At 35.3% G+C, this 27775-nt stretch overlaps 1 protein-coding gene across 2 annotated transcripts in view; it reads left to right on the top strand.

The window, feature by feature from the left end:
* LOC115211665 (UPF0472 protein C16orf72 homolog) overlaps nt 1-26905 on the top strand; it is a 40278-nt gene extending 13373 nt beyond the window's left edge. For both annotated transcript variants that reach the window (XM_036503097.1, XM_029780299.2), the window contains 3 exons: nt 18484-18555; nt 23010-23312; nt 24550-26905. In XM_036503097.1, the coding sequence (XP_036358990.1) occupies nt 18484-18555; nt 23010-23312; nt 24550-24740 (566 nt within the window). In that variant the 3' untranslated portion in view covers nt 24741-26905. The remainder of the gene's footprint in view (nt 1-18483; nt 18556-23009; nt 23313-24549) is intronic.
* The last annotated feature ends 870 nt before the right edge of the window (nt 26906-27775 follow it).

Here is a 27775-nt window from a genome sequence, read left to right as displayed (position 1 = left end):
TCCTTAAATTAATCGGATGATAGAAATGATATTCATTAGTTTCATGTATTGATAATTTTTGTTTATGCAATATATGTAGCTGAGAAATGCCTAATACAGCTGATTATGAAGGACCAAAGTGTATAATGAATGTTTTATATTCACATTATTGATCAAGCAAGCCTGTGTGTATGTAATCTAATCTCATATTAATTTATATATTAAGCTTCTCAAGCACTTAGAAGAAAACTGATGTTTTTGCAGTTTTGAAATTTTTCTCTAATAAGAGTAGTGCCACAAATTTTCTCTATTTTCTTCCACAAAGACAATTAGTCTCGGTTTCTTTTCTTCTTACAAGTGTACAGATTTTGTGTCTGAACTTTGAAAATGTTCCATGTAATCCTTGTAAATAATATGTTGAGGAGGAGATGGCATAGATAAATAATTGATTGGTAGCTTTTGGAATCTGTGAGTACAGATCTGACGACTTCCACTAATCTGACTGATAGTATTTGTGTTGTTTCATTATCATTAGCGAGAACTTAATGATTGTTGTTGTTGTTACAGGCAGAAAGTTTTAGCTAAAGTTATTTTATGACCAGTCAAACACTCTTTTTAGTTAGTGGACTTGATAATAAAACAACTAGAACTCCCATCAAATATCTGTTGCTTTAAAGACTATTACAACCACCATTGCCACCATGTTCTTTACTACATGAATGCTTACATATATAATTTTATCGTACCCAGAGAGCAATAGTCATCTTTTATTTCTTACTATTTAGTTATGAAATAATTTATATTTTCACTTTAAAAAAAAAAAAGTGAAATTAATCTGAGAGACCTCATTAGAGATATAATGATCTAAATTAAACCTTATGAATGACAAGTTGACTAAATAGGCAAAACTGTTGATACTTGTAGTTAATAATGGTGACACCATAATTGACAAATCTGTTGAAATCAAATCCCATGGAAATTACTTTCAATCATCATCATCGTTTAACGTCCGCTTTCCATGCTAGCATGGGTTGGACGGTTCAACTGGGGTCTGGGAAGCCCGAAGGCTGCACCAGGCTCCAGTCTTATCTGGCAATGTTTCTACAGCTGGATGCCCTTCCTAACGCCAACCACTCCGTAAGTGTAGTGGGTGATTTTATGTGCCACCGACACAGGTGCCAGACGAGGCTGGCGAACGGCCACGCTCGGATGGTGTTTTTTACGTGCCACCGGCACGGAGGCCAGTCAATGCGGTACTGGCTACGGCTACGTTCGGATGGTTTTCGTATGTGCCACCGGCACTGGTACCACAAAACTACAAATTCCATTAATGTTCATCGAGTTTGCTTTTGATTTTGTCCATTTTCAATAGAGAAAAGTATTTGACTTTCTTTGTTGCAACTTATTTTCTTGGGGCCAGTATTCACAAAAATTGTTAACATGCAAGATTTAAAACATGTCCTTCTTTACATCATTTTCTGCCTGAATGTATTTGGCTTGTAAGAATTGTTGCAACCATTGTTTTTCCAATAGATGACTTTTCTTTTATTAAATATTTGATTGTGAAATAAGTATGGATTAATAGTTCAAGTCACACTCACTTCATAGCCTCTCAATAGGGATGTGAAAAATTTACTGTTTAAAAATGTCAGATCAAATGATTTGTCAAGTATTATAATTGAATTTGTTGTTAAGCCTTAGGTGACCTCTATTTGAATAGGCTTTCTAACCAAAGGTATTCTAGCCATTTTGTATCTTGAAATACATTACTAATTGTGCACTTTTCTAAAGATGGGAATGTGTGAGTTGAAGGTGATTTGTCTACTAATTTTCCACCTATTAGCATGGTATGGTTTGTTAAAGATTTTTTTGAGGGGAAATTGATTTCTTTTTCAAAAGTAAAAGGTTCTGATTTAAATTCAACTAATAAAATTGTAGATGCTGAAATATGGTTACAGCATTTAATAATCTGTTTCATCTCAAAGGCTGAGTGAGCTTGCATTCTATTTTTCAATTGTGTCTTGGTTTGTTATATTAAACATGTAAATTTTGAAAGTCTTGTATGTTAGTCTATTAGTGGCTTTCTTATTTCCACTGTTACCAGCAGAGACTAGAAGAGAGTACCTAGAATGTTATGAGAATAACACTACTAGGTTTTATCATATCTGTGAGATTTAAAAAAATATTTTCCACGTGATGATTATATGGTGGATTTATTACAGATTGTTGTTCCATGTCCAAGATAAGGTGTGAGATTATTTGGAGTAAAACTAGAGAGACTGTTGTAATAAAATTGTTTCTTGAAGTGTCTTGGGTTTTTTTCTGTAGTGAGAACACATTTGAGAGATTATTAGGGTTTGAAGTGGTTAGAATGTAATATTTGTGGGTGGGTAGCACATGTGGCAGGAGCTAGAAATAGATGAAAAATGTAGGTTTTAATGGATATGGGACAGTGACAAATTTAGAAGAGCAGAATCTAGTTTAGTTGTAATAGGAGTGGAGATAATGCAAGATACTAAACCAAAGTTTGAAGATTTTCAGTTTACAGTAGACAGTGGTAGGGGGTGGTCATAGTTAAGATCATTGTTGATTAGATAAGGTGTGGTTGTGTAACCAACTGAAGACTTTGAGATACTATTCAAGTGATGCCTCAATCAATAGCTTTAATGTTGACAATCCAATATAATTTAATCCAATTGATGACATTTTGTGATTGAGGATTGTTGATACCTAAGTGATTTAGAGTGGTTAGAAATGTATTTGGGTATCATGTCGTATCTGAGTGGTTTTAATTTGTGAATAGTCTTTGAGTATAGTTGTTTGTGTGTATAGTGTATGGAGTGAAAATGTAAAATAGTTGTTTGCAACTGAAAAGTTGAAGATTCAGGCAAGTTTGGCATGTTCATGGCTTGTTTTTATCTTGGCTGAATGTTGTGATTGTGTATGTGTCTTTTAGCTTCAGTTATGTCCTCTGTATGGGATGATGATAGTATTGAAGGTATTGTTGGATATGAAAAGAAAGGTTTTCTCTTGTGTTGCTTTGGGATATTGACAATCTGTTTCTCCAACTCTCCACCACTTACTCTCCCTTCCACTACCAATTACTGTTGCTTATTACATCCTTCTTCATTCCTATTTCTCCCTTTACACTGTCACTTGATCACTGTTTCCCCCACTATTCTCTCTTTTCTCTCCCCTCCCAATTAGGCTCATCTGTCCTAATTATTACTCACATAACTCCAAACTTGAGCACATCCCTTATGCCATTGAACGCCTTCCATCTGGCCCTTACTCTCTGTGAGATCTCCTTTTTGATATCCCGGCACATATTTACTTCCTGTCCCAGGTAGACATATTCTCTCACCTCCTTTATTTCATCACTGCCGATCACCCGCGCCAACCTCATTAACAGTGCAGTTCTGCCTGCAATGTTATATGGTAGTGAAACATGGGCTACCACAAAGAGAGAAGAGCAAAGACTGATAACGGCTCAAAGAGCCATGGAAAGGTCAATGCTTGGTATCTCGTTGAGAGAGCACATAAATAGCAACATCATCAGAAAGAAGTCCGGCATGAGAGATGTCATCGCAGAGTATACTCGCAGCAAGTATAGATGGGATGGACACGTTGCCCGGCTCACCGATAATCGGTGGACGCACGTAGTTGTCGAGTGGTACCCGCGTGAGCGGAAAAGACCACCCGGAAAACCTCCACGACGGTGGAGTGACGATTTCAAGAGGACGATTGGGATCACGTGAATGAGAAAGGCGCGATCCAGAGAGGAGTGGACAGCGTGCTGTGACCAGCGGTGTCAAATGGACGCCTGACGGACTGGTCGGTCAAAGTGAAAGTGATAACTCCAAACAGAAAATCTAGAGAAGACCATATTTTTGTTCTGCAGAGTACAAAGTAACTGCACAAGAGTTGGTGCCATGATGAAATACACCCAGTACACTCTGTAAAGTAATTGGTGAATGACAGACAACATACAATTGCCTTATTGAGGAGAAGGCAACTTCTCATTGTGCCATGATAAACTGCTCTCAGTACTTTGTAAAACATTTGGTATTAAAAGCACTCTGTTATAGAAGCCATGCCAAAATAAAACATACAAGCCTAACAGGGGAGACCATTACAGTATCTTACCCATACCAGCATGGAAAGTAGACATACAATCATCATCATCGTTTAACGTTCGTTCTCCATGCTAGCATGGGTTGGACGGTTCGACCGGGGATCTGGGAAGCCAGAAGGCTGTTCCAGTCTGATCTGGCAGTGTTTCTACAGCTGGATGCCCTTCCTAACGCCAAAAAAGTCTAATCATCCCTGGTGGGATTCGAACCCACGACCTCTGGATTAGAAGTCCAGCGCACTATCCCCTGCTCCGGTGATGATTTTTAATGTGTGGTTATGTTATCAGAGTAGCTTGGTGTGGGTGCATTATCTGCAATGTAGAGGTTGAGGTTTTGTGAGTGAATGACTCTTAGGAATGTCTTGGTTAGAACCATTCCTCCTCTTCTGTCTTTTACAAGCCCTACCACCACAAGTCTGAGACTGATTGATATTTTGGAATTATGTAGAGATGTAGTTATATTTTTAAGATGATAATGGAGGGCAAAGTTGAGCTCTTTGCTAATGTTTATAATAAGACATTATAAATATTTTGGTTAAAGAAGCCATGTAATACTCTGTGGGAAGTTTAAATGCCCTGTTGTTGGTAAGGTCAGTACATTTTTTTATAGAATATTTCAGCCTCTAGCTAGTGGAAAAACTCTGGATTAAGCTTTCATTTTTTTAAAAATTCACTGCACTTTTATCGACTAGGTATGAATTTGTGATTTTTGGTAGAAATTACTAAAAACTTTTATAGGTGATGGTATTTTTTTTTTATTCTTACTGTTTCAGATGTATCATCATCATCGTTTAACGTCTGTTCTCCATGCTAGCATGGGTTGGACGGTTCAACCGGGGATCTGGGAAGCCAGAAGGCTGCACCAGGCTCCAGTCTTATCTGGCAATGTTTCTACAGCTGGATGCCCTTCCTAACGCCAACCACTCCATGAGTGTAGTGGGTGCTTTTTACGTGCCAGGCGAGGCTGGCAACGGCCATGGTCGGATTGGTGCATTTTACGTGCCACCAGCACGGAAGCCAGTCGAGGCGGCACTGGCTTCGGCCACGATTCAGATGGTGCTTTTTACGTGCCACCAGCACGGAAGTAATGTTGCTTCTTATGGCACAGTAGTTTCTTTACTTAATTGTGACCCTATGCATGTAGCTTTGATAACTGGAAAAGTGTTTAATAATCCTTTCTACTAAAGGCACATGACCTGAAATTTTGTGGAATGGACGAGTCAGTAACATCAAGAGTGCATATGTGTCTGCTCTCAACTACATTGGCGTGTGAAACCATTAGCAAAAGCTTGATACATGCTGATACCAAGTTATCTTTAATTACAAATGGTGCCTGGGATTTTCTCTATTACACTCATATTTCAATACTGAGAAAAACCTTATTCTTTGACTTAAGAAATAGCATATTGGTGCTTTTTTGACTAGAGGACGAAAACAAAAACTGAAGACTACAGCACATCACATATAATAAAATAGCTACAGAAGCATCCGTGTATTTTAGTAACATAAATGAAAATTATCCTTAAATACATTGGTGCTTAATGTTATAAATTTGATAAAATATTGAGAGAAAGGATTTTGCAGATGTATTTCTTGTGCACACTTTTTAAGATACTGTTGATGAAAGATAGGAATTTTCAGACAGTTGTTTAAAATACTGAGATATTCCTGAAGTCTGAAGAAGAAGAAAAAATTCTGGTCTTGAAATGGTTTTGACAGTGTGGACAACAGTAAGGAGTGTATTTTGTAGCTAGTACATAAGAAAATTCTATGGCCTATTTTGTGGTACAGTGTTGGGCATAAATATTTTCCCCACTTAGTAATAATATTATTATTTCTTTGGTAATCCTTAGGAAATCTTGTCTATTCTCTTTGACCATATTTTCTCATTCTGGCTTGTGCGGAAGAGCAGTTGAATGTCCATCATTGATAAGACCAAGGTAGGTCAAAATCACATGATTTGGTGGCCTCAGCACTAGAGGTGGCAGGGATCTATCTCCCTGCTGGTGATTTTCTGACAAAAGACCAAGATACTTGGTGTCTTGCTGTACTCAAGAAGACCTGTCCTCCACAGCAGAAGTGTTGAGGCTGCATCCTCTGGTAGAGAGAATTGGCCTACAATAGTCCTATGCTGGTGCCATGTTAAAAGCACCCAGTACACACTGTAAAGTGGTTGGCATTAGAAAGGGCATATGGCCATAGAGATTAAGCCAAATCAGACTGGAATCTGGTGCAGCTCTCCTGCTTGCCAGCATGGAAAACATGTTAAAGGAGGATGATGATGATGTTGCCTTTCTTCATTCTTTCTCATTCTTACCCTATTAGTTCCAGCTTCATTGTTCATCATATGACACATTCTGTCACCGTATCTTGCATTAATTTCATTCTTCTTTAAATAATGCTTTTCATCATTCCTGGTTCTCCTCTCTTTATTTCTAATACTTATTTCTTCTCTTCGCCCTTTCCTCAATCTTTCCCTGTGTCTTCTCTGCCTCTCTATTCAATTTGCTGGTGTGCTCTATGATCATTGTTTTCTGTTGTACACCAAACTCTGTTTTGGTTATAAGATAATTAAAGAATTATTTGATATGGTTGGTAACACCTGTGTCCATGATATATCATTACACATCTTTTATGAAGTTAGGAATATGGTAATTAGCATATAAGATAGTTGGAAAAACACCGTTATTTGGACGTACCATTTCATCCGTTTCACAATGGAGATTAAGAACATATAGATAATAGGATAGATGAATGTTCATTCACAATAATGATTTGCTCTAAGATGCATGTGTTAAATCATCAGGTAAAGTCGGAAAAATGCTGCTGGCATGTGCATGCACACAAATGCTAATAGCGTGCACTCGTATATACATAACCCTATCCTTTCACATGCACCTGATTGTCATGTGTGTGAATGTTCCCATGGTGTTTGTTTTAATTTCTCCCTCCCTCTCTGTCTACCTGTTGTACACATACTTTTATTGTTTCATTTCCATTGTGTGACAGATTTTTTTACACTACAGGTACATTAGACATTTGATAGATGTTAGGTTTTTTTTATGATAAAGAATAGTGTCCTGTTTGTTATTGATATAATTTAGAGCTGTGGTTCTTAACCTGGGTAACATTTCTTCCATTGGAGTGTTGTAAAGACATAAGGTAGCACTATGGAGGGTGGGGTGCTGGGTTTTAGATATGTTGTAATTTTTCTTAGACAGTATTTAAACCAGATACACTGTTTCTTAAACATTTACAAGAATCTTTGCTGGGAATAAAATACAAAGAGAACATTGTAATATATGTGAATAGAAAATAACTGATGCATCAAGTCCAATATAATTTTGTTACACAATTTTTCTCCTTTAGTAATTTCCATAGAAATTTAACACAGCAGGGTACTAGTCTACAGATATCTAAGAAATGATACATATCAGGTAAAAAAAAGTAGTTTCTGTTTGATTAAAATAAATCTACTGTGTTTGCGTGTGCGTTTCTTTTTTTGTTTTTTCAAAACCTGATGAGGTATTTGTTACTAAAACACCTTCATGAAAGGGAGCACTGAGCCATAAGATGTTGAGAATCATTGATCTAGAGCATTTTAAAATTGAACCAATTACAACTTTTTAATTGTACTGTAGAATTAAAAATAAAATTGATATATCTGTGCGGGTGGCACGTAAAAAGCACCCACTACACTCGCGGAGTGGTTGGCGTTAGGAAGGGCATCCAGCTGTAGAAACATTGCCAGATAAGACTGGAGCCTGGTACAGCCTTCTGGCTTCCCAGATCCCCGGTCGAACCGTCCAACCCATGCTAGCATGGAGAACGGACGTTAAACGATGATGATGATGATATTACACAGTTGACATTTTATGAGTCTCTCTTTTTTGTTCTTTTGAAATGTCATTAGCATGTTATGTAATAATTCCTTTAAATCCTAATGAAATATAATTTCATTATGATGAAAACTTCTTATTGCTAATCACAGTTGGTGGGCAATAGTCATTAATTGCAAGTTTTCAATGTCTCTGGTTTGTTCTATTTCTGATGGTGAGAGTGTTGAAGAACTGTGTGAACTCAGTATAGAACTAATATTGCAGGGGACTTATTGTTCATCAGTTTTTCTTTTCCCCCATCCACTTCTTCCATGATGGCATGAGTTGAAGAAACTTATGAAGGTGATATTCTTCAAAATGCCTTACTGGGCATTTAATAGTAGGATTCTCTTCAGTTCTCATATTGGTTACCTAGATACAATGATAGAAGACAATCTTTCTTAAGGAGATCAAACCTAGAACCACACCACAGTAATAAGGTTAACTATACTACTGCGGTGAGCTGGCAGACACGCTAGCGCGCCGGGCGAAATGCTTAATGGTATTTCGTCTGTCGTTACGTTCTGAGTTCAAATTCCGCCGAGGTCGACTTTGCCTTTCATCCTTTCGGGGTCGATAAATTAAGTACCAGTTTTGCACTGGGGTCGATGTAATTGACTTAATCTGTTTGTCTGTCCTTGTTTGTCCCCTTTATGTTTAGCCCCTTGTGGGCAGTAAAGAAATATATACTACTGTACTGTGGTCCAGGAATCGATGGCACTTCATCATAGTGTGGTTAACCACGTTACTTATGCCTTTGTCCATTTCTGAATATTATTTTAACAGTTTTTTAAAAAATCAATGACAACTTGTAGCCTGTCATTTACTCAATGCAATAGCTACTCATATCACATTACTCATATATTTCTAATTTAAATGTCATTTTCTCACTCCCTGTTTAAATTGCTTACATGCATCATTTTGCCTATTCTTACTCTATTACTGCTTTTCTTATTTCTGTTCTAAAATTTGCAATTTGATACTTCATTACATTGGCAATTATTAGGCTGGTTTTTAATAAGTTTTACTTTTCAATATTAGCGAAGTCTTTACCTTAAGAAAGATAATGAAGATGATTTACCTGAAGAAAGATAATGAAAGTGATAATCTGTTATTTAGTAAATTGACATCTCAAATTAGTTCTTCAGTAAGAAATTGGCAAACACAGGTAAGGCAGGGAAGTGAACTTGAACAGGACTGTTCAACAAGAGACTTATGGTTCAGTTGTACTGTTCCTGCCTTTTGATTACAGATTAAAATATCTCATCTGCTACAAATACTGGCCAATTGATCTCTAATAGTAACCCTATACTATAATGGTGCATGTTTTCATGTAGCTAAATTTGCTTTTGTCTGTGCTGTGTTTCTTCAAGGTTGGAAAATGTAGTGTCGAACATCTGCAAACTGATTTTCTTTTGTCCTGCATCATAGTAGCCTCTTCATTTTCTTCTAACTATCAAAGTCCCTTATTTCATAGGCAAACTTTTCAACTAGCAGTTTACAACTATTGATCCTTTTGTGCTGCTTCAGTTGTCTCTGCTCTATTCTACTTTTCCTACAAAAATACACTTTTACTTGGTCTCACCATCAAATGACATTCCTCTTGAGTTTCCATCTACTTACCTGCAATAATCTGAATTAAACATTAGATGTACAAAATATCTTTAATCATCATCATCATTTAACGTCTGTTTTCTGCGCTAGCACAGGTTGGACGGTTCAACCGGGGTCTGGGAAGCCAGGTACTGCTCCAGTCTGATCTGGCAGAGTTTCTACACTGGATGCCCTTCCTAACGCCAACCACTCCGCGAGTGTAGTGGGTGCTTTTTACGTGCCACCTGCACAGGTGCCAGGGGGGGTCCGGCATTGGCGGCGCTGGCAACGGCCACGTTCGGATGGTGCTTTCTATGTGCCACCGGCACAGAAGCCAGTCGGGGTGGCGCTGGCATCGGCCATGTTCGGATGGTGCTAAAAATAAGCGTTCAAGTCTTTTGAATGTAGCTTAGTTGTTTGTTTTTTTTGCTTCCATATTTTAGTATAATAAGCAGTTGTATATAATATATACCACAGTTGCGGGGCAATGTGCTCTCCTAAATTACATGCATATAATTTTCTTTGACTTTTAGTATCATTTGAAGCTGACAGATGTTGAGATCTTAGTGGCAAGCTATGTCATGATGCAAAGAAAAAAGTGTGTTTAATCAGATTTATTATGATTACTGTATAAAAATCATATTTGCATCATAAACAACTTAACCTTGTTACATTGAAAAAGCGGATGCATCCTAAACAAAACAAAAAGCAAATTTGAACGTGACCTTTGAACTTTATTGGTGTATGCTATAAAAGTGCATCTGTTGTAAATTCTGGAATTTAGTTTCATTTCAATAACCTAGTTTTATATAAGTTTATACTGCAATACCCTCATGGTTGTGTTGTCCAGAGAGAACAGTGTTTATCTTCGTTAAGTGAAGATAGTGTTTTTATGTATGAACCCATGTTTTTTACATAATAAAAAAAGTTATTGTTGACCATGACATCTAAGGAATGCCATACATATGAAATTAAATTTAGTCTTGGTTATCATTTTGGATGTTCTAGGTCCAGTAGCTAACTCTGATACAAAAGCAAGTCCAAATTCATGTTACTGGTCACAAAAACTGTTGTAGATTTAGGTGTTTCTGTGTCTTCATTAGATGATAGGAAACCATGGAGTACAGCCAATCACAAACAGGACCCTAGTGACCTTAGACATCTCCTGCCCATGGCCAGTTGATTTGAACAGCCATGAAACAGTTACTATCATGACCACTAACAAGAAGAATCATTTTACAGCAATGGAAACATTTCTGAATAGTAGTTTTATGCAGAGATAATAAGTGGTTGTATTGAAAGCTGTTGGGGATACATTTTTATAGGTGTTCATGGTTGTAATGAAATTCAGAAAAACAGATCTTGCCATCATTTCTGGTGGGATGACTTTTCCCCTACAAACACTGGATATCACTATTAAGCTATTCATGTAGTATTGTACATCAAGCAAAACCTGTGGCTGGTGAGGTGGACGTGGGATTGCTATAACAGGTCACATTTGCTGACTAGAACTGTTCCTTATGTCGATAACATAAATGGTGTCTGTTTGACGCAGACGATAGTGAAACTGACTTACATTACACTTTTTCAGTGTCTGAAACATGAACTGTTAGCATTTCTAAACAGGAACTCTTTTACTCTTTTACTTGTTTCAGTCATTTGACTGCGGCCATGCTGGAGCACCACCTTTAGTCGAGCAAATCGACCCCGGGACTTATTCTTTGTAAGCCCAGTACTTATTCTATCGGTCTTTTTTTGCCGAATCGCTAAGTGACGGGGACGTAAACACACCAGCATCGGTTGTCAGGCAATGCTAGGGGGACAAACACAAACATATACACACACTCGCATATATATATATATATATATATACGGGCTTCTTTCAGTTTCCGTCTACCAAATCTACTCACAAGGCTTTGGTCAGCCCGGGGCTATAGCAGAAGACACTTGCTCAAGATGTCACGCAGTGGGACTGAACCCGGAACCATGTGGTTGGTTAGCAAGCTACTTACCACACAGCCACTCCTGCGCCTATGTACATTGAAAATATATTTTCTAAGTTTTAATTGAATTTGGCAAATATAAAATCTGACTGAATCTGGAAACGATCAATTTGTTAATATGTGCTTAATGTTACTTTACATTGTTGTTTAATTATTGCCACACTGTTAAAATCAGCTGTAATTGAAACACTTAAATTCCCACTTGTTTCCTAAAAATATAATTTTGTGAGACATAAGTCTCACAAAATTGACATTGATAATAGTGTACACATTAACTATTTATAGTAAAACGTTAGACACACTTTTATGTGTATTTCTGTCTAAACAGAAGCATAAATCTTTAGTTAAATATATTCAATGAGAATATTATATACTGAATTTATATTGAGTGCTTAATTGTATCAAAGTATTAATACTATTTAATACAAGCAATTATATACATATATATTTTTTAATAATATATTATTATTAATATTAGGAAATCAATATCAAAACTCCTCAGAAAGATATACACGTGTGAAAAATAATTGTTGTATTAAAAATATATAAATAAATAAATAGAAATAGAAATATGTATAAAAATATATGTAGATATGTATAAGTATAAATATATAATGTGTATGACAGTTTAAAAGTTTTGAATTAATTATTTAAAGCATCTTACGATCGTTTCATAGAAGAGTTGTCCCTATATTGATAAGCATTTATAGACAACGCTTCTGCTCTTCAGAGATATAAAATTTGAATTCTGTGTAACATATCGAATGGTAGTTTCTTTTTTTTAATTTGAAGTAAAACTATAAAATGGTGTTTGTTTGAAAGAAAAATTAAAAATTACTGCTTTTGATGAGAGTCTTTAAATCCATATATACTTCATTGGTTATTCTTCTGTAATAATTCATAATATCCATATGTAAAATCTGTTATATTATCTTGTATTCCAAATATAGTTTAGAAATGTGAAATTTGTGTATACTTTAGTATGATAATCTTGAAATTCATATGTCTTCTTGTTAATTCCTCTGTAGCAATCCATAATACTTTTGTATAAAATTCATTATCTGGTAATCCAAATATAGTTCATAATACAAAATCCAATTATATTTTAAACAGAAGCATAAGTTCCATTTCTACCAATATCAGTTATATAACTTCATAGCAAAATGTTGCTGTATTTAGTTATTAGTCAACATGTGGTGGTCATTATTGTAAACATCACACAACTGGTATCAATATTTTTAATACATGCTTATGAAATACTAGCAGCTAAACCCGGTTTCACCTGGTCTGTTTGGGTGATGTGGTTGTGATCGTTTTTGGTTAGGCATAATCTATAACAGCTTTTCTCAACCTTATCATTTCGGGTCCCCTGTTTCGATTAGAGCCTCCAGCTGTATGAAAATTTCCTGACCCCACATTGTCAGAAAACAGTTCTAAGCAACTGGTTGTTTTAATGGAAGAAGAAAGAGGGGAATTCCATTATAAAAAATTGGTGGTGGGGAGTGTATTGCACTTGTGTGTACTAATTTGTTTTTGGGCCACATTATCATTTAATGTCCGTTGTCTATGCTAGCATGGGTTGAACGGTTTGACTGGGCTGCACTAGGCTCCAGTCTGATTTGGCATGGTTTTCTGTGGCTGGATGCCCTTCCTAATGCCAACCACTCTGAGTGTTTGGAAGGGCATCCAGTTGTAAAAACCTTGCCAAAACTGACCTCTCCTGTGGTTAGTGTTAGGAAGGGCATCTGTAAAAATCCTGCCAAAGCAGTTACAGAAGTCAGGGCTTCTACCTGGCTGGCTCCTGTCGAACTGTCCCACCCATGCCAGCATGGGTGGCAGGCATTAAATGATGATGAATCATTTATGGCAATAATTTTCATTAATGATAGATGGGGTGGGGTTGATGATTCTATAAACATTAGCATAAAGGCTTTTAGAGTTGGATACCTTTCTAAATAACAACTAATTATTTGTGACTTGCTTTCAAAATAGCTACCATACAGAAGTTTTTAACCCTTTAGCATTTAAACTGGCCACATCGGATCCAAAATATTTTACCTGTTATGTTCAAACCGGCCAGATCCAGAATGTCATCCTATGTCATTCTAAAAATAATCACATTTGATAGAGTAACCTGAATACTAGGGTTAAAACACTCAACCAGCACACTTTAAGATTATGAAATAGTTTAGAATCGTACTGATCTAAGTGTTTACAATATTTCAGTCAATTAAAGAATAAGAGCAGTTACTATTGATAGGGTTGTGGCAGACCTGTGATAATAAAGGCTTTATTGAAAATATAGTAGACATTTACAAAGTTTAAAAAAGAAATTTTGTTCAAGATCTGAGCCTCATTTAATTAAAATTTAAATTAGTAATATTTTTGTAATATATTGGGTTGAGGAATAATTTATGAGGGTTTTTTTTTTTTCAATTTTATTTTAAACAAAAAAAAAACCCCAACAAATTAATAATGTCCTCTCTGTTGTTGTTTAAGACTTCCATTGTTCAATAAGTTTTTTGATGCCTTGGCAATAGAAATCTTCTGGTCTTGACTCAAAAATTTCATCCAACCAAGCCCTCAATACTATGTCATTATGGAATGATACACTGCTCAAAGCAGTTGAAAGAGATGAAAATCTGACAGTGCCAAGTCTGGAGAGTATGGATGATGAGGCAGCACTTCCCATTTGAGTTCTTGAATCATGGCTTTGGTCATATTGGCAATGTGAGGATGGGTGTTGTTGTGTTGCAGAAGAATGCCATTTTGCTTATTCTGTCTTTTTGCTGAATTGCTGCATTGAGTTGGTGCGGTTGTTGAATGTAGAGCTCTGCATTGTTTGGTTGTGCTCAAGCAGTTCATAATGAATTATGCCTTCCCAGTTCCACCATACACACAACGTGGTCTTTCAAGGATGAAGGTCTTGTTTTGCTTGTGGAGTTGCTTCTTTGTCGGGGCCGAGTCATTCTTTTTGCTGCTCCATAGTGACAATGTAGTAAAGAAAATGTTATTTGTGACCATGTGTTGAGCTATGTCGAATGAGCAAACCGGTGGTGATTGTGGAGCATTGATTTTTGTTTTCGCTCGAAGCATGTGGCACCCAAGCACCAAGTTTCTGAACCTTGTCCATTGAGTTTTTTTTTTTTTTTTCTTTTTTGGTTTTTTGTCACAATCCATCTGCTCCGCCAATTCTCTGGTCATTCGTTTGACATGGATTTTCGTGAAGAAGTTAATTCAACCCTCTTCATTGGACTCAGTTGGTTGACTGGTGTGTGATCTGTACTTGATGTTAAAATTCCCATTTTCGAAGCTCGAAAACCAACGGTGGACGGTACATTGAGACATTACTCCTCCATACACAAATTTCATGAACATCTTTGCTGGCCTTAACACCTCGATTAAAAGAGGGGTGAGGAAGTTATCACAAATGCTCAGTTTTGTCCACTTGACATTCCATTTTAATGATCTTAAAATACACAAAAATCAAGAAAATTAAAAAATCAAAATACTATCTTGTAGAGCAGAAAATTATCTTTTAAATAACAAGACATTTTGCCAATGTGTTTTATTTCTGCATGCATTTTTAAATTTGAAAAAGGCACTCATGAATTATTTCTCAACGCAATATATATATATCATCATCATCATCGTTTAGCGTCCGTTTTCCATGCTAGCATGGGTTGGACGGTTCTACTGGGGTCTGTGAAGCCAGAAGGCTTCATCAGGCCCAGTCAAAATCTGGCAGTGTTTCTACGGCTGGATGCCCTTCCTAATGCCAACCACTCCGTGAGTGTAGTGGGTGCTTTTTATGTGCCACCCGCACAGGTGCCAGACAGAGCTGGCAAACGGCCAGGAACGGATGGTGCTTTTTATGTGCCACGGGCACGGGGGCCAGGCGAGGCTGGCAACGGACACAAACGGATGGTGCTTTTTACGTGCCACCGGCATGAGCGATATATATATATATATATTTAATAGATAAAATATATGCATACATACATACATATATGTACGTACCTACATCTACATGTATATATACATGCTTCATCATCGTTTAACGTCCGTTCTCCATGCTAGCATGGGTTGGACGGTTCGACCAGGGATCTGGAAAGCCAGAAGGCTGTACCAGGCTCCGGTCTTATCTGGCAAAGTTTCTACAGCTGGATGCCCTTCCTAACGCCAACCACTCCGAGAGTGTAGTGGATGCTTTTTACGTGCCACCTGCACTGGTGCCAGGCGAGGCTGGCATCGGCCACGGTCGGATTGGTGCATTTTACGTGCCACCTGCACGGAAGCCAGTTGAGGCGGCACTGGCATCAGCCACGATTCGGATGGTGCTTTTTACGTGCCACCGACACGGAAGCCAGTCGAAGCGGCGCATATATATATATGAGTACAGGACACCACAAATAGACGTAGAACTCAACGAGAAACGAATACATAAAAACATGGAAACGGATTTTTTTAACAACGAAAAAACAGAGCACAAGACAAATAACATATATATATATATTTAAAAAAGGAGATGTCTAACACGAGTTGTGATATATAAAAAAGGAAATGAAGAAAATGCTGACAAAATAATTGAAGTAATTTAAGTAATTTAATTAGGTGAAAGTTCTTTTTACCGGTTGCGCATTTGTTATGCTTATCAAAATATAAAAGAGAGATTAGAGTTCCTTCCTGATAGATTTTTTCCTCTTATCTTTTTTTCTCTTATCAGATAAGAGGAAAAAATCTATCAGGAAGGAACTCTAATCTCCCTTTTATATTTTGATAAGCATAACAAATGCGCAACCGGTAAAAAGAACTTTCACCTAATTAAATTACTTCAATTATTTTGTCAGCATTTTCTTCATTTCCTTTTTTATATATATATATATAATATATATATATATATATATATAAATAGTATAAAAGAATTATTATAACATGTTCAATTTCCTCATGAAGATAATATGGACGCTGCTCGGGCTTGAAAGATTGACCGTTATGTAAACCTCCTCGAGGAATGTGAAGATGCAGGCTGGAAAGCGGAGCATTTTCCAATCGAAGTCAGATGTAGAGTGTGAGACAACTGTTATCATTAGGCCTAACTCATCGTAAGGTAAATACCACCATGACTGATATCCAAACCACAGTGGAGAAGGCTAGCCACTGGATTTGGTTAAAAAGAGACGATGAGCGATGGCTAGAGAGATATCGAGCTATATTTAATAACCAGTTGATCTAGCAAGCAGGGCCTCCTATCAGTGAGTGGGGGCCGGTGCGTATTGATGTTGTCGAGAGTTAGGCCCTGAAACGGCACGCATTCTCTCTTGGTGACCCTGTACACTTGCTGGCTTCCGGTATGCAGAGTTATTGACTGGTAGCGCTTGCATGTGCAAGTTGTTTGCAAGACATTGAAGTTTTTGTCTGTGTTCTCATTGCTATGTTGTATATGAGTCTACCGATTCATAAAGCAGTATTTCCCTTACTTAATTGCTGTATTGTCTCTCATTGATACAGGTTTCTTCATGAGATTAAAGTTTATTATTTTCCACATATAGTCTCATCAGTGTGTCTTTGTAAGATTTAACCCTTTAGTGTTTGTATTATTCTACCAAAATTAATGCTTTTTCATCCACTTTGTTTTGAACTAATCATGCATTATCTTGTAGCTATGAGATTTTGATGTGGTAGCCGTAATTTTTAAAACGACATTGTAGGGCTGGTGTGAGAGGCCAGACGTGGCCAGTTTGAACATAAAACAGGCAGAATACTTTTGGCCGGATATGGCCGGTTTAAATGCTAAAGGGTTAAAGTTCATATTTAAATTTTAAAAGGAAGACTTATAAGATGTTTTTTGTATGGAAATTTGTATAATTTTTCATGGAAGGGTTAATTAACCATTTAGCATTTAAGCTGACCAGATTCAACCTCTTGCATCTACCTTACAATGTCATTCTAAAAATAAACAATCACTACAAAATAATGCATGATTAATTCAAAACAATATGAGTGAATAAGCATTACACTTGACTGAGAAGTTTAAATGCTAAAGGGTTAAAATGAAAGGTTAAAACTTAGTTATCTTAAGTTGGTATCAGTCTCAGATAACTCATAGTTAATATTACCGCCTCAACAATAACTAGTTATATGTTCACACAATACAAAACTAGGCTCAACTGCTTTTTGAATGTCTTTTTCTTAGATTTATAAACATACTTACTTTGGAGATGATGTGTTACTTTGAGAGCATTGATTGTGCCAAGGTATGTCTTTGGCTACATTCCATGTAAATAGGATCATCATCAATAATATCCCTCCTAGACCATCTCCATCTGATGGTAACAGGAGAGACTGCGCTGAGCAAAGTCAGTCTTCAAATACCCAAGCTTGTAGATCGATCAACTTGTAAGAGCATAGAAGGTGCTTGCACAGGAGGCTCTGGACAGCATGGTAGTGTATAGAATTCCAAAGTCCCCTAGCATAGCAAGCTCAGCTTCTATGTGACTGTACAATCTGTTCTACTGTGTGGTTGTGAATGCAGAAGTCACTGGATGGAGGCTACACTTGAAATGCTGCTTATCAGCAACTAGAATATTGTATAGGGGGTTACCAGAGTGGGATGAGAAAATAGCAATCAGAAGAATGAGGCTGGCTGGTGGGCACTCTGTCAGCTCGCTGGTGCTATAGAAGTTAAAATATGGACATTGAAAGGAAAGTATATGGAGGTACTAAAGAAAGATGTGAAATTTACTGGTGAGTGAGCATGACATATGAAAGTCCGAGATACCACTTGAGCTAATTCATTAAATTTAGCTTTATTATTTTTTAATCTGTATCCTTTTTTTTAATTTAAAGTTATATTTGACAGCTTATGTTTATTTTATTTATTTTTTTTTTTTGTCAGATCGACACCAAGGCCGTTCTTTATGGGGTCCATTTCGAAATGCAGCTACAGCAGTTACTGATATGTACAAAGGTATGTTTCGTGTTTCATTGGTTGGATTTAATCTTAAAATTAACTGAATATTTTTCAGTAGTGGTGAGGTTAGTTTAGCAGATCTTAAATTTATGCAAAGTTAATATTAAATATTATTGCTTTCTTCAATAAAAAAATTTTCAAATTAGGAAACAACGATGAATAAAACATCACATTAATTACAGAAATGAAATTTTGAAGAATTGTTTTTTTGTTTCTTTTTACAATTTTTTCGGTTATTTCATTACTTTAATGATTTTTGAAGAAAAAAAAACAATTTTGTCTTATGTAAAAATGCTAATTATATTACAGAATTAAAAGTGTTTGATTTGTTTTATGCCATATTTAAAATTAATGTGAATAACTGCTCCAGTGCTGTTTAACAAGTAGATAGTGAGCATAGTTAATCTAAGCATTATGAATTCAAACACTACAATTATGATACTATATTAATAACTTAAATAGATGTAAAAATCATTTAGATGTTAACTTTAGGAAAGTCATCTATCTATAAGTTGATTTATATGAATGTCTGGATTTTCAGTATTATTCCAAAGAGAAATCCTTATAAAATGTATTTTAAATGTTGTAAGCTAAAACTGTATCACTTGACATTAGTTACAGCAATTGGATATTTATAGTCATTTGGTAATTATAATTTTTCATTACTATACAAGGTTTTTGTATATATAAAGAATGACACAAAATTCTGACAATATTTTTCTGAATAAATAACTGAATACATGTTGGTTATATCTAGTTTGAATGACCTTGTAATTAAAACTAAATTTCTTTTGTTATTGATGGCATATGTAACTTTCTCTGAAATTGATTCAAACCAAATTATTTTCAGAAATACTGATTTTATGAAAACTGTGTTCAGTTTGTTAAAAAGATGACAAAAAAAGGATTGATTGATAAAGTAATGTAGACACGTTTTCACTGTCCTATTTTAAGTTTTATCAATTGAGAACTTCATAGAGAGTTACTTCTCCAAAGAATAAAGACCAATGTTAGGGAAATGTTTGTTTCTTAGGAGCTGAACTGGATTGTAGCAACCTGTCAAACCATTACTTGCAAGGAAAGCAGACAAAACAATGAGTGTGGTGGTGATGGAAATAAAGTAGAATTGCAGACAACCCACAAATAGCATAAAACTACTTTTACATCCAATGGCCATTAATTTTTAACCAGACAAATAATGTTATTAAAACTTTACCAGTGTGAGAAAATGTTTCTTCTGTTGGAACACAGTTCAATCTTATATATTCACATTTACTTATCACAATGTATAATACTGAACTGAACTAAATATATACATGAGGAAGCTGGCTACCCGCATGGTTCATGGTCTCAAAAATTTGTCTTATGAAGAAAGGCTGAGGACGCTCGACCTTTATTCTCTAGAAAAACGCCGCCGCTGTGGTGATCTCATTCTCGCTCACAACATCATAAGCGGAAAGTGTAACCTCTCGAAAGAGCTGTTCTTCACTCCTGCTCCAGAGCGTCGGCTGCGGGGTCATTCTGAAAAGCTCTACCTGCGACGATTTCATCTCAATCGAAGGAGAGGAGCTTTCTCCGTCCGGGTTGCGGATCCGTGGAACAAGCTGCCAGACGAGATGGTGAAGATGCCGACGACCGCTTTGTTCAAAGCCTCCCTGGACCTCAAGTGGCCTGAACTCTTTACATGAACACCACCCTGTACTTAACTCCATGTCCTCCTACATGGCCTTGCTATTTGCTTTTGAGCCAAATTAACTAACTAACTAACTAACATGACTGTACACATATTTTTAGAGGCTTATTTGCTGCAAATTGGTTCTTTCATATTTTGTAAAATGAAAAATCTGTAACCTTCTCCAGCTATAAAAAGCTCTCTGGTGTAGATGAAAGATTTTAAGAACAGTAATTTTAGAGTTGAGTTATGAACCTCAACTTGTTTGAAACTTTTTGGTGTTTAAAAGTTCTTAAGTTGAAATACCAAATAGAGAATTGACAGCTTTTATCAACTTGGATGTTGGAAGAGTGTGGAAAGAAAATGTTCTTTGAATAATCTTATCTTGACTGGTTTCCAGAAAATTTTGGCAGATACTAAAATACTACCCAGGTGAATGATTTCACCAAGAGACTTAATTTTCTTTGATATCTGAAATAGGCACAGGCATGACTGTGGTAAGAAATTTGCTTCCCAATCACATGGTTCTGGGTTCAGTCCCACTGCATGGAACCTTGGGCAAGCGTCTTCTATAGCTTTGAGCTGACCAAAGTCTTGTGAGTAGATTTGGTACTTAAAAACCTGTTTGTGTGTGTGTGCACGCGCAACTGTTTTATTGCCTTGACATTGTATGCTGTAAATGAGTGTCACCACCAAGTAAGCTGTGTTCTTCATTTCCAATGTTGTGTGGAAAGATTCTGACTATGAGGTAAAACAGGTGAGGATAAGCGACGGGAACATGGGAATTTGGATGTTAAAATTATGTAAATATGTCCTAAAAGATGAATATATGTAGAGAATTCAAAAAATTAAAGGAGGTGAGCATACTCTACTAATGGGTATATAATATTAGTGTATGGAACATCAGGGGACAAATAAAGTAATAGAATAACTGGATACAAAGTAGAGTAGAAAACTGCACTGATACAGATGTGATCATCATCATTGTTTAACGTCCGTTCTCCATGCTAGCACGGGTTGGACGGTTTGACCGGGGATCTGGGAAGCCAGAAGGCTGTACCAGGCTCCGGTCTTATCTGGCAATGTTTCTACAGCTGGATGCCCTTCTTAACGCCAACCACTCCGTGAGTGTAGTGGGTGCTTTTTACGTGCCACCTGCACTGGTGCCAGGCGAGGCTGTGTGTGGAAAATGACAGGTGGGTAAAGGGATGCTGGTTGATCTAAGTGGACGGAGAAGACTTTGTAAAGCCTGATCTCAGGATGTTGAGATAATAAAGAGATAATAAAGCACAATAGAGATAATAAAGAACTGCAACAATTGTCATGATTCATCCAACCTATGCAATCCTGGGAAAATGGCTGTAAAACAAAGATAGTATTGAATTCATTTTAAAGGGGTTTTTTCTTTACAAATAATAAACATTTGCAGTTGACATTTATTTTTTAAATCTGGTGTTATAAAAAATATAATTTTCATTAGAGTTTCAGAAAGACCACATTAATTAAAATTGACTGCATGAATGCAATTTACTATCTAAAAAAAAAAAGGAATTTCCATAGGGAAGACCAACATTGTCTTTGCTATAATAGGAATCAGTTGAAGCTAACATTACTGTTTTTATCATTACTGCATCTACCAGTGAAGCCTGGTTCAAGAAATCTAGGGTTTTGAGGAGTGTGGCACTACCTCTTAGCCACTTTTGATCACAAATCTACTCTGACTAGAGTAGTAGCACCTGTCTGGGTTTCAACTGCAGGTTACTTAGCTTGTCATGACATTGCCTTTAGAAGCAGGTTACTCACCCCAATGAACCTAGGGTAGATGCAGCTCTTTAGGTGCTCATTTAAGAGAAGGTAGCTCCATACAAATCCTGGGCTTGTGGGACTGGCTCTGCACAAACCATGCCCACTATCATGATATTCATTGAGCAGATTAATCAGCAAACCAAAACACCAACGCTGTCACATTTTCTTCCTAAGTCCAGTGGCAATAGCGAAAGAGACAGCTGGGACAAATACTGGAAATCTCTAGCTTTGACCCTGCATACAATCAGCCATAATGCGATGGTTGATATTTTTCAGCTGTATCATGCTGGACCTTCATTTGTTGAAGCAATAAGGATAGTCCACCAACATTACTAAATACAGTTGTCTAAAGATTTGAAATATCAAAATTGCTCGTTCCAACTTTCTCTGTGAATTCTCATCACTGTGTCTCTCCTCAGCCATTCACAAAAATATATATTGATTACGTAACAAATTCAATTTCTACTCAGTGATGTTGTTTCTGTTTAGAGCTATTCTATAATTAGGCTTTTTTAATTGATTCTGTAGACCATAATTTACTTTGTGTTTATTAATCCACTAAGTGCTGCTGCTAATGGTCTTATTCTGGTTTTCTTCATTTTTAGTTGCTGTCACTAAAGTTCTTATTTGAATAACCTAACAAGAAAAAACTTGTACATCTCGCATGATATTTTACTTTTGTAGCCCATTGCTAGTTTAAACAGCTATATTTTGTAATTTCAACAAGAAAGGTTTGCATTTCTTCATTTTAGTGTCTTCTGGCAATAATTTATAATTTTCTATCAGTTTATATTGAAATGTAGAATTTTGTCCAATGAAATTCCTAAATATCTATTTTTTACCTTTTAAATAGTTTATTAGTGATGTTTTTTTTCCTTTTGTATTGTTTACTAACTCAATGAAATAGCTCCTGTAGTATAAATACAGTCTAGCAAGTATGTACTACCATTGTTTCATAAATTATGTATTTCAGATAGTATAGATACATTACGAGGCTGTATTGATGTTGGTGTGCAGTGTGGTAAACAACACAGAACAAAAGATATTATTGCCTGGGCCAAAAAGAAACGACGTCATATACGTAGAGAAGAGCTTCTTGCTTTTCTTTGTGGCAAGAATCCACCATTGCGTAACCGAGGAGCATCTACTGGCAAAAGTGGTACTTGGATGACTAAAGACAGGCCCTCTCAAAGGTTATCTCACTGTGGTGGAAGGGATTTAGAACCAGACACAGATACTGAATTGCAAGCTTTTAGTGATGCATTGGCCTTGCAAGGTGAGTACTTCTCTCTTAACAAAGATTCTTTTGAAATTATTCTTTCATTTAAATAGCTGTAATTTGTAGTTTAGCTGCCCCAGAGATCTAATTATGAGATCTTTTGCCATCAGTCTTTGATTTTGCTCCATAAAAATGTATGAATTGAGGTATACCTAGTTTTGTAGTAGATGTTATAGTGTCAGTATTAACCCACACTTGCTATATGCATTGACTAGTATAACATTCTAGGTACTTAAGCAGCATACACAAAGTTTTTGAGAAATACGATTGCACATAGAGCACTTGATATCATATTGCAGAAAATTTTTGTATCCAAAGCTGAGATATCCACCATTTGAACATGTGAGATATTTCTATAGCTAGCATGTTGGACATCTGAATTTAGCCCCAAGATTGCATAAAAGTATTTGTACTTTCAGCAGCTCATCAGTTTTCTGAATGAGTAAGCTACATTAGCAGCTCTACTCCTACTAGCAATATTTTGACTTTATAATGTCATTGATGATAGAATTTTTGGAATGTGTATTAGCTACTGAAACTAAAATCATAATTGAAATACAGTAATCTCTCACCAAATCTATCATGGTTTATTGTTTAAACTTGTGTCAATTCCTTTGTGATATTGTTTTGCATTTATAATAACAAATATATACAAATTATAAAAATACGAAAAATATATACAGTACAGTATTTTTTCTACTTTTCATCTATCGTGGGGATGGAACATAACATCCATGATAGTCAAGGGATTACTGTAGGTGTCAACTAATTGAAAACCTCTAACTTATGCTGTATAATAATTTCTAAATGACTTCAGCTTATTGTAGCTTATTCTTTCCTACACAATTGGTATCTACCAGTACTCATATAAACAAAAACAAAAAAATACATCTTTGACCATAATCAAAAATCAAAGAAGTGTAAGTTATTGACTTCAGCTCATATTGATGATATTCAGCTTAGTTGGATTTGTAACAAATCCACAGGATTATATTTTGTCTCCTGTAGAAGTTTTTTTTTATTTTTTTTTATTTTTTTATTGCATATGCTTCTTTGCAGTAATTAAATCTTATGTCAATTTTGGTTTTCCAGTTAATACAAATTCGAGATGATTCAATTTTAAAGCATTTGATTTCTAAATTTGCTTCAGTTGATGGGCTAGTTTAAACGTTAATGTGTTTTCTTAGGTTCTCCATTGCATCATTAATCATTGCTATTTTTGCTTCTTTTTCAGGTTTAAATGGTGCTATGTCAAATATTAGTGTAGGATATCTACCTCATACTGGCGGTACCTTAAACAGAAACATGGAAGATTTGAACAGATTTATTCTTGATGAAATATCTAGGCATTCTGATTCCCGCAAAAGAAGTCCACCTTCAGATGGTATGGATTCACCATCTCGAAAAAAAAGCCGCATAATGTAGAATAATGACAAACTGAACCACTACATGTCACTGGTAGAAAACTTTCTATAAAATAAATACATAATACACACACCTATATATATATATATTGTGTGTGTGTGTATGTGTGTATATATATATATATATGTGTGTGTATATATATATATATATATCCTCGTGTACATACAGTTAGCTTCTTCTGAAGCTATTCTTCTGTGAAATGATGTTGAGCCAACATTGTGTTTGCTTCAGCCGATTATATATAAATGACTCTTGCTAAAAGGAGACTAATCTCCCCATTTGGGGGCCACAAGAGAAAACTGTCAGAGCAGGGATTTTTTTTCCTTTTTTCTTTTCTTTTTTTTTTTTTTTTTTTTAAGCCTGGAAATCTTTTTCTCGTAATAGTTATAAGTACCTCTCTTGTGGATGGTAACCAAAGACAAATCCTGACATAACACCTGTGTAAATCAGATTATATTTCTTCAGCGTGCCTAGTTAGCAACTGAAAAAAAAAACCTGGGAAGGGATGCTTTCGCATCATATTCTGCATTGAAATGTAAAAGCTGCAACAATTGATAGAAGAATGACCAGGGCCCTCTCGTTGTGGCTGTCCCAGCAATCAACAAGACACAAATAATGGAGTTTTAGCAGCCTTAACTTAATTTTTTCAATAAACACAAAGTATTTCGTTCATTTTTTAAAAAGCAGTTTCTATTTCTTCATTTTTCTTTTTCTTTTCGCCTTTTCATCTAAGGGTTAGAATATTTGCTTGTAAGAAACCAAAAAGTATTTCTAGTTTAAAAAAGTAATCGGATTCTCCAGCCTCTCTATATATGTTGGTCAGTAAGCAATGTAATTTTTAAAGAGTTTTTTCACCATTATTTTCCCATTAGTACCACTTATTTCAGCTGCCTCTGAGACTTTTCAATTCTTACCTTATATATTCTTAATCTAATGATCAGAGTAGTTTTTTGTTTTTCTTTTATTCACTGATTATGTAGAAGTTATACATTTAAGTAATAATAACCTTTACTACCAACTTTAGTCACTTGTGAAATATATTTTTCAATTTCTTTCTCTTTATCCAATATCATTATTTTAGTTTTTAATATATTCATGAAATTCTATTTTATCCAAAGGAGATGTCTGTATTATTTGATCCTTCAGCTGGTCTTCCTTAATAACTGCAACATCAAAGATCTGTAAAATAGAATTATCTCACTTTTAAATGCTTCTTCTTCTTTGTGTAGCAAAGTTGAAGATTTCTCTCTTTATTTCACTGAAAACTCTCTCGTACAATATTTTCAGATAACGACAGCAATTATTTTTTTCCCTGTTTTAACTTTAGCTGTAGTCTTTCTTTTTGGTGCCTTTCTTCTCAGTTTGCTACCATCTGGTCTTTGTTTTAAAGGAATCATTGAATTTCATTAGTTTTTAATCAAAAACTTCTCATAAAGATTTTTGGTTCTGATGCTCTATTCCTGTCAGATTTTTCAAATTATTCTTGACTGCTAAGAAAATTTAGATTTAACCTCAGTTGTATCAAAAATGGTTACTAAAATATTCTAGTAACTAGAAAAACTTTTTTTGTTCACAAAACAAAAGTTAATATCTTTCTCTCATTCCAGTGGGCCATTTTATTTATTTTACTTTTTTTTTTCAATCCAACAATTTAGGCAAAATGTCTTTTTCTTATTGCTAAAATCATTCATTAATTTGTTTTAATTTATGGTAAGTAAAGCTGTAGAATCAAGGTGTATGTTTCCAAATTGGATTAATTAACCATTCTTCAACTCAGAAATAGTTCTTCAATTTTTTTATTTCAAAATCCATGGTGTTTATTATCCATGGGCATTGTATTCACACAGTGTACATTCCAGAATATGTTAATGGATATAAACTGCAATATGGAGTTAATATAATCTCCACAGGTCTATTTCAAAGTCATTATCAAATGGCCAACTCTCTAGTTTTATGTATCTGTGATAGTTTTTATGTGAGAGGGTGTGTACATGTTTGTGCATGCATGCAATAAGTTTCCTATGTAACTAGACAGACCAGAATGTTACTAGATCTTTGTTCCAAAATACTGAGATAATATTACAATATTAGTTTGACAAGATCTCCAAAATGAATGCTGTACTAAAATTAAGAGCCCTATACCATTAAACATTCAGTCTTAAAGAGAAAAAAAAAATCAAATTTGCAAACGTAGTGGTTCATTAATTAACAAACAAAAGGTGATCATTTGCTTTGTACTTCTGTAATTATTGGACACAAACTGATCACTAAAGTGGAATTTTGACTTCCTCCTGGCCCCCATTTCTCCCAAATCTCTTCATTTTATTTTGATGTGTTGTAAGATGGTGAAATATTAAATTATATTTGTTTAGTTTTAATTTGTTGATTGGTTCCTTTTGGCTGAAGAATGTCTTGTATGTTATTGGTATTACTGACAATCTTTAATTTAATTAGCTTTTACTTTAGTCAAATTATAATGTATTCCCTCCTCACTCGCCTTCCTTACCTCATATAAACTGTCCTGCCAAATTTATTGCCCTGCAGAAGATCAATTCTTCTGAAGGTATTTCTTCCTTACAATGCAACTGTTCACTAAAACATAACATGGGTTAGAAATTGTATGTGTGTGTGTATGTATGTGTATATATATATATATGTATGTATGTGTATATATATATATATGTATGTGTGTGTATATATATATATATATACACACACACACGTGTGTATATATATATATATACACACATATGTATGTGTGTGTATGTATATATATATATACACACATATATGTGCATGTATATATATGAGTGTGTGTGTATATATATATACGTATGTGTATATATGTATATATATATATACGTATGTGTATATATGTATATATATATATACGTATGTGTATATATATATATATATACGTATGTGTATGTATGTATATATACGTATGTGTATGTATGTATATATACATATGTGTATGTATGTATGTATATATACATATGTGTATGTATGTATATATACATATGTGTATGTATGTA

The sequence above is a fragment of the Octopus sinensis genome, linkage group LG5 (genome assembly GCF_006345805.1).
Source record: "Octopus sinensis linkage group LG5, ASM634580v1, whole genome shotgun sequence".
NCBI lineage: Eukaryota > Metazoa > Mollusca > Cephalopoda > Octopoda > Octopodidae > Octopus > Octopus sinensis.
The sequence above is the reverse complement of the archived record's forward strand: the minus strand, read 5'-3'. Positions and strand labels throughout refer to the sequence as shown.